This window comes from Macrobrachium rosenbergii, chromosome 19 (genome assembly GCF_040412425.1).
Source record: "Macrobrachium rosenbergii isolate ZJJX-2024 chromosome 19, ASM4041242v1, whole genome shotgun sequence".
Taxonomy (NCBI): domain Eukaryota; kingdom Metazoa; phylum Arthropoda; class Malacostraca; order Decapoda; family Palaemonidae; genus Macrobrachium; species Macrobrachium rosenbergii.
Genome location: NC_089759.1, coordinates 6,724,750 through 6,733,384, shown reverse-complemented (window position 1 = coordinate 6,733,384; position 8,635 = coordinate 6,724,750). Strand labels below are relative to the sequence as shown.

Below are 8,635 nucleotides of genomic sequence, written 5' to 3'. Positions count from 1 at the left end.
TAGTTTTCTTTTGGGATCTCTTTACTTTGTTTGATTCCTCTTATTCTTTTTCATTTAAAATGGTGTACCAGTTGGCAAAAGTATTTGTTCTAGTGACAGTACAGGTACGCCAATATTGGATGGCCAGCTATCCCAACTTCCGTCATTAGATATTTGTTGTTAATTTTTGTAAATGTAAATGAGTAAAAAACTAACAAATTTGCATTAAAAACATGGAATTGCTTTCCTACTCCAAAAACCTATTTTTTTCAGTTTTTCGTTAATGAAGACTATTCGTTTAATTTTTTTTTTTATCAGCATACATTATTTTCATTAGTATTCCTAAATGTAGTTTTTCATTCTCTTAATATTTACTCTTCTCTAGGATCATTTCAGTCTGTTGATTTTATTTCTTCCTATTTCAGACATCGTAAGTTGCTCCATCTTTCTTTTCTGAATACCTTTACTTTTTAGAAAAAGGTAACTGGTCCATGGCTGTCATTGATCTTACTTCAATATTCCTGCCATGACACGTTTGACTAGAAGCAGTCTCTCACCGAATCCAATTCTGGAACCTTACTATTTTTTTGCAATGTATCTTAAACAATAAAATACGGAGCAATATAATGTCCTTGATATATTGAAATATTATGCCATTGTGAAATTACTTGAATATTGCAATCTTGATGGAGTAGGTATACCAGTGATGAAATATGACTTCATAACCTCTGCCAGTGAACTCTTACAGTCTAAGCACAGTAATTGCTTTATTTTTACTTAAAAGTCATTTTTTCTTACCAAAACAGAGGGCCAAAGAACCAGCTAAATTTTTAATATCCATATCAAGAAACTTCTTACCATTCCTTAAAAGAACCACGAGGGTTCCTTTGGGGTCGTTTTGGACTCTTTTCTCACTTAAGATTGCCATGTTAAATTCTAGCATCGTAGATGTAAAACTTTCATTTCATTTACTTCATTTTTCAATTAAGGGTAGCACAGTATATTTGTTTTGTGTACAGTACTATTATATTTTTTTCTCTTGGATTACATGGTTCTTCTCTTTAGAACCTTGAACTAAAAAAGCAATGGCCAGAATTTAAATGCTAGAAGGTAGACATTCATTTTTGCATACAGTTTAGTCTACATTATATTGCTGCATCTGAACTTCAATTATTCACCAATCCAAGGGAGTGACAGGGGCTGAAGTATTCATTCAACCTTTCACATTTTTGAAGTCTTGTTGCAGACCTTGATTCACTGTTGCAATATCTTCCTGTACACCATTCTATAACTTTAAAATATTAGGTTTTTCATGATGATAATGATTTCTACAGTGATACAGTAAATCTTCACAGTCTAAGGGTGAGGAAAAGAATAACTGCAGTTCATATCATTGTCAAATTAAATTTAAAATTTATTTACACTATACAAAGTTCTCAAAGGAAGTAAGAAGTGGTGACGAAAGTTATGAAATAAATAATGTGAAAGCAAAATAACAATTGAGAATGCAAAAACGTAATACTGCATACAATTATGGTAGTACAAGTACTGTATGTCCATAAGTAAAAATAACAAGGAGGCATTACAAAGTGATATAGTCATGGTAAACACATTAATCCATATAAACTATGGATAATTATAACTGATAAATATTGACAAGACAGCAATAACGCACTAAACTCATCAACTGTTAATACATATAATACTAATACATAACATTAACAGTTTTTGTGCTATAAATATATGAAGATTCGTCTAATATTTTCAAGTAATATGTTCATAAAAATCTTGAAGCTGACTAGGAAACAACCAGAACTTTATATAAAAAAATATTTTTTTAGAGAGAGAGAGAGAGAGAGAGAGAGAGAGAGAGAGAGAGAGAGAGAGAGAGAGAGAGAGAGAGAGAGAGGAAAAAAAATTAAATGAAAACAGACCTAAGTACAAGCCGTAAAACCCATTCATAAAATGTGTGTATAAGATCAACAGAGGTGTAAATAAGTAGGCATACTGTATAGGAAATATTAGCTGATAATATCGGTCGAATAAAACAGCCATAGTTGCTGGAAAGGCACCTCAACAAAAGATACAGAAAATAATTATGAAAAAAAAAACAGAGCACTTCCATGGGAAGCAAGTCTCCAGTATTACAAAGGAAAGATGGGCCTCTTCTGGAAACAGTAACCTAAGAAGTATAGATGATTTGCTAAGTTAGGCCCAAATAAAGCCCACTACTTCGGCTGGAAGTTCATTTTAATAGCAGAGGACAAAAATTCCCAACACCTACAAAGCTGTTTCCATACAGATAATCAACCAACCAAAGAGACACATGAAATAAAAATAAATGCAGCCTAACAACACGTTTTAAGACAGTTGATCCCAACCAAGTACTTGAAGTTAGATTTTAACATTTATGCCCACTTTTCAAATTATTACGATATAATATACAAAGATGAATACAGACCTGTTAAAACCGAATACAAAATTCCTATGTATATCAAACGTGACTAATCTTAATGTGCTGGGATGCAAGTATCACAAAGTTACAGCAAACATATTGTAGTACTCCGTGTGTCGACAACAATCAAGTGAAAGCAAAAATATTAAGACTTCCCTGAGTCTCTGAAATTTCAGAATAAAGTATTATAATGGGTTTTGGTTAAAAAAAAAAAAAAGAGGGCTTAAATGTCAAAACTTCACATACTGAGAACAAGGTATGTAGTTGCTGTGAGGTTATCAGAATTATGCGAGAAATATTTTCAAATCAATTGGTAGTTGCAGTATTATCAACACTTGATCATAAACATTCATGCTCTCTAAGCCTAAATATTTCATCAAACTTTATGACACGAGAGAAACTCTACGTTTTAATATCCTGTCCAGGCCAGCAACCACTGGCCAAGCATTAAAATAAACTGTATAAACATATGTCAGGTACAGTGTATCATATCACAGTTAAAATAATTGAATAACAAAGTTCCCTATAAAAACAAACATGGAGACTATGCCAATCAGGCAAGTTTTCAAGCCTAGTAATTCTTTTCTATATCAACAAACACTTCTTCTAAATGCAGTAAAAATCATAATCTGGAAAAATATAGCAAACAATACTACATTTAATGTCAATTCTCTAAAAAGTAACAATAAGCTGATGCAACTAATGTCTGTAAATGTTGATCAAACTAGTAACTAACTAGCTTTCATAAAACTATATTTTCAACCAAACAAACTTTCTGCATCCTACGTTCACTGCATACTGCTGTAACTGGCGCTCATCTTCCTGTGTAATATCATATATTGAACCCACCACTATCCAAGACGCTGTTACTGCTCTCTCCCGCAAACCTCTCAACCATTTAAAGCAACCATTAACATCAAGTGAACTGTGGCGGAGGACTAGACGAGCGTAAGAATTTGTCAGAGCTTTTGCAACATCACAGGACCATTCAACTATCCCATCGTGAACTCTCCAAATATCAACTGATAAAACCACAGCTTCACCTTCAATATTGAGAGGTGCAACAGAGGAAGGGTCAACTGTTTCCGAAATATCAAGATTTATATACAGCATCCGCAGCAGCGACAACTTCTTGAGACATATATTTAGAGATCTAATCTTATCTGGGGTAATGTGGAGCGCCAATCTTTTTAACGAGCTCGGCAGAAGTTGCATGGCCTCCTCGCTCAACCGACCTGCGAAGTGCTCCAAAATACAAGGGGAATTACCTCCTAAAAGCATTCTCAGATACTGGTCAGAGAATTCTGTCTTCTCAGACCAGAAATGTTGGTAAACGTGAAGGGAAATATTCATTTCCTGGTACTCTCTGCAGGAAACAAGAACCTGTTCTAGATGGGGGAAGTCTGAGGGATTTTTGCAGATTGTCAGTACTAAAATGGAGGGCCTCTTCAATTTCAAAATACTCTTGAGTGTTAAAGAAACAGAGTAATCTTCAATTTCCCAAACATCTCCCATTTCTTCCAATATTGCAAGAGTTATTGTTGGCTCCAATTTTGCTTCTTCTATATACTGTAACCATAAGGATCCTTTATTCACTTGTAGTTCCTTTAGAATTTCAACAATTTCTCTTGCCCTAGATTCAAGCTGAGATGGAATGAGAGTTGCTAACATTCCCACCATGTACTTAATCATGGCTTGATAATTGGGTAGAGAAACATTCCTGAAATCAGTTGTATGCATGATATCTTTAATGGAGGTTGAAGGATCAGCCTCCTTGATTTGTTGGGTTATAAACCAAGCAGCATAATACTGCAACGTAGATCGTCGAGGAAAGGACACTTTGCGTACAGGAGCAAGGGAATTAGTGTTCTCTTCTACGTAGCTAAGGAATAAGGATATGACCCTATTCGGGAGATCCAATTCCGAACATTTGGAGACAATCCTCTGAAGGTTTTCTGATTCAACACAAAAGTGTCCTTTCTTCAGGGTTTCAAAGGCCACTTTACTGATGGTCAGCAAAAGTTCATAAAGATTCGAGTTTAAGGTGCCATGATCATGCATGCTGGGCAAAGTAGAACTCAAAAAGTCCAAGAAGATTTTATGGACGAGGAGATCTTCAACAAGCAGGAATATTTCAGTCACAGTGGTTGTTTCATTAATACGGTCCGGTGCATAACACCAGCCAAATGCTACAAGTCCCAGGACCTCTGGAGATCTCAAGTGTTCCTGTAACTGCGGATACTTCGACTTTATAAGTTCGTACAGCTCTTGCTCATGGCGGTTGTGGTTCTTGGCAGGAATGGTTCTCAGAATTTTCTGAAGGTGTTTTAGTGTCTGACTCTCTGTTATTCCCTCCAGTTCTAGAAGCATTGTTCTTTTGTGCAGTGATGAGAGTTTCCTCTGGACATCCTTTGCTTTTTCCCGTGAGGCTGTCACTACAACCCTTGACCTAGGTGTTATCAGTCTTATGAACTTTTCAAACACTGGAAATGAAGCAGAATCCAGCTCGTCGATGTCATCAAACATTACAAGAACATCAATTGAGAAGAAACATTCGGAGAACTGCTCTGACTGAAATGTAGCAGAAGTGCGAGGAAGCAATAGCGACGTTAGTTCCTCCACAGTAGAAAAACTCACTTTACGACATTCAAGATAGAGGTACAAATCAATGCATTCTGTGCCTTTCAAAACATTGTTCAGTCCATTTCCAAAGACATATTTCAAAAGAGTACTTCTGCCCATTCCATTCAAAGCTGATATCACAATTATGTCCGGGATAAAACCATCACACTCCTTGGCTTCAAATAGTTCATGGATACCGACGTAACTTTCCTCAACTGACAGCTGCCTTTGAGTAATCTGCATTTCATCTCGTCTTAGTTTCGGTTCTGTATATAGGTTACTGACATTTACCGTCTGCTGTGTTAAACAAGGCACGACACTCGTTTCGCAAATGATTTCACTCACGCTTGCCATTTCCCTTCGTCCTTCATCGATGATGCATGTTCTGCAGTTCATAAACACCTCTTTCTTATGCTCTGCAAGCGTTGGCAAGGGCAATGGGGAGTTTTTGATAGCATCTAAGCGAGTGTTAATGAGATGGATTAAGTCGTTCTTTTCTATACTGTCTACACTGTACGTAACACTAGCCTTTTCGACCGTGTTGAGAAACAACACCCGCAGGTCCTCGATCATACTGTCCAGCTCCGACGACGACAGCATCATCCCATCGTGAGCCATCTCGTTCCTCTTCATTTTGATCGAGTAGAGGCAGTATTCCAGGGAATCCGACTCTGGCATTATCCAGACGTTGTCACTCTGCTCACTCAATCCGCACACCATCTGGAGCAACTTGTACAGAAGTGTTATGTCCATAGACAACAGATCGCCACTTTCAATTTTCTCACGCTGAGAATTGTTGAAATCTTTCCTGAATCTCGTTTTCGTGTAGCTTGGTAGTTCCAGAATGGCATTCTTTAGGCTGGCAGCTCTTCCTTTGTAGCCCCATTTGAATACTCGTAAGAAGAGCTCCTGGCCAACCCTGGTTAGGCTGATGGCATATTTGAGGTTGTTGTGATCTTCCAGACGAAGTCCACTGGCGTTCATGGATGTTCCCATACTGACTTATGGTAAGGTAATCTGTAAAGACAATAAGTTTATTACTAACCACCATTATGATAAACAGACACACCGGTTAACTTTCACACTAAAACGTAAGCTCAAATATAATTCTTATTTCGTAACATAAAAGCATTGGCAATGGTAGTCTGTGAGTTTTTAAAGATAAGATATTGAAATATTAAAAGGAAACCTTCAAAATACATTTACAGAATTCAGAGATCAGAGGTAACTCCTGCTCTGCCAGGCCAATATGTCTGTGAGTTACTCTTTGACTCTGACCACCACATTGCGAGAATTAAAAGTGAACTAAATACTGAAAGGTCACCAATAATGAAAAGGGGCAGTTTCCAAGTTGCAAATTTCTTTAGAAAACCAACAATAATCCATGAAAAAATAAAAAAAATTTCTGTGGTGCCATCAAGTTGCTTTGAAGTTATTGTTACACGCATGACAACTCATGATCTATTGGCCATCTCTTATTCAAAATGGTATGTTCAAGCGTTATTTTAATTAGCCTTTTCATTTTTAGTGAGGTACTTTAATATGCGGTAATGTGTCTGTGACATACTTGTTGTTGTTTTTTTAAACTGATAAATATGAACATTTCATTCTACATTTTTCACAGATAAAAAGACGTTTTTCCTAAAAGAAAAGGCAAGAAAACCCATTAGCAATGGAAGAATGATCATTATTGCAAGAAGTTTTTGAAACATTAACAGTAGAGGAACAAATTATCAAATAGCCTTTATCCATCTCCACAAATAATTATTAATAATACCCTGTATATAATTTTCTCAGTTCCATTCAGGCAAATAAGAAGCTAATTAACTTTCCTGAGAGGATAAATTTCCCGGTTTTGTTTATAATCACAGCCACAACGAGAGAGAGAGAGAGAGAGAGAGAGAGAGAGAGAGAGAGAGAGAGAGAGAGAGAGAGAGAGAGATATGATCTCCACTCCATTACCATACTTTCACAGCCAGTGTTTCTGCAACTGGGGACTAACGGAAATTACCAATGTAACTAGCGTCGCTCTCAAGTGGCACTCGAGTGAAGGATATGAGTAGGACTACGTAGGACACCCAAGGACTTGTGTCCACGAGACCATCTGTGAATAGATAATTAATGTCCGCCCTCCGTAGCCAACATCAGAGATTAAGCAAGAACAGAAATTGAATAAAGAGCACGCAGATTTCAAAGGAACATAGTGGGGAGCTACAGATGAATGTACTGCGAGAAAACATGGTATACAATTCACTTCTTAATTTCCATACCCCGTTTCTTGTTCCAAAACACCTGTCAGTCCTTTCACATTTTTGTTTGTTTTCTTCCTCAGTTTGTTCAAGTGAAAGATAAAAGCGATTGGAGAAGTAACAATTTCACGTGCAACCTCGAAGGGACACGCCTGACCGGAAAAAGAAACAAGTATAAAACTCGATCTCCCAGCCACAAATGTATATATATATATATATAATTATATTATTATATTTAATTATCTATCTACATCGTTAATTACCAAGAATGCAAATGCGTGTGTAAAAATAGCATTAAAAGCTCCGTTTCTTGCGCTTCATACTGACACTATAGGCATATATATATATACGTATATATATATATATATATATATATATATATATATATATATATATATATATATATATATATATATATATATGTTTCATGTCTGTATTGTTCTTATATTTCCATGTATTAACGCAATGCCTGGCTCTAAATAAACTTTATTATGTGAAAGTATAAAGCTGATGAAATGTGACTCTGGCTTCATTCGTTTGACAAGAAAGAAAACACCTTAGATCTGTCGCGCGTGACGTCATCTGTACACCAGGACCAGACCTTGGGAGAGGCAGCCAACCACACATCTCATCCCACCCAGCCATTGGGGTGTTTTGGTATGTTGGATCGTGAATTTCAGCGATTGTTCATCTACGGTTTCGTTCATTTAATGGTATCTAACTATCATTCATTTAATAGATTTAAAAACAGCCTTTCTGGCTGCTTCAAGCTAGTCACATGACAGCTGAATTGACACAACCAGCGGTTGCATTCTTATACGGCAGACGAACCCAAGGCTGGCCTCCTGTCAACCGTAATTTGTAGTACCACGCAAAATTACAGTCATTAAGGCATACAAAAGATAAGTAACCTTACCTTCTAGAGGAACAGAAATCAGGCCATGCCAACAAGAAATCAGTGCGGGAAGGCTTCAGAGAGATCGAAATACACTTGTCAAATCTGTTCCTCCTTGAACACTTGTGAATGAACTGGGGTAGTCACTAGTCAACGGCGGTTCTGCGAGTGTGCGCCAGAGAAAACGTAGTGCACACCGTCTGGCAACTGGCACTGACGGAGTTGCCAGTGTCTGGTGCCACACCTGCAATAAATAAGTATATATATAATCATTTGTCTTTTGCTTTCATTCTAACGGGGGTAGAAAAAAACTTGCTTGTTAAATATCGAGGTTTTTGACAATCAAGTGTCCATTCATTTTTGTATTTTCAGGTAAAATGGCTGTCTCTGGAATTTATTTAAAATAACTAAAACGTTTGAGCGAAATAATACCGT

The 8,635-nt window shown here is 36.7% G+C and overlaps 1 protein-coding gene across 1 annotated transcript; it reads right to left on the bottom strand.

Moving 5' to 3' along the window:
* Positions 1 to 1,358: 1,358 nt before the first annotated feature.
* On the bottom strand, positions 1,359 to 8,418 carry LOC136848597 (uncharacterized). Its single transcript, XM_067120966.1, has 2 exons — positions 8,222 to 8,418; positions 1,359 to 6,073 (listed from the first exon to the last, which is right to left on the bottom strand). Exon 2 carries the CDS (start codon positions 6,050 to 6,052, stop codon positions 3,185 to 3,187), a length of 2,868 nt encoding a protein of 955 aa, XP_066977067.1. The 5' UTR covers positions 6,053 to 6,073; positions 8,222 to 8,418; the 3' UTR covers positions 1,359 to 3,184.
* Positions 8,419 to 8,635: the final 217 nt, after the last annotated feature.

Coding starts and splice junctions, on each gene's coding strand:
- LOC136848597 (XM_067120966.1), bottom strand. CDS start 6,052: ATGGGAACATCCATGAACGCCAGTGGACTTCGTCTGGAAGATCACAAC.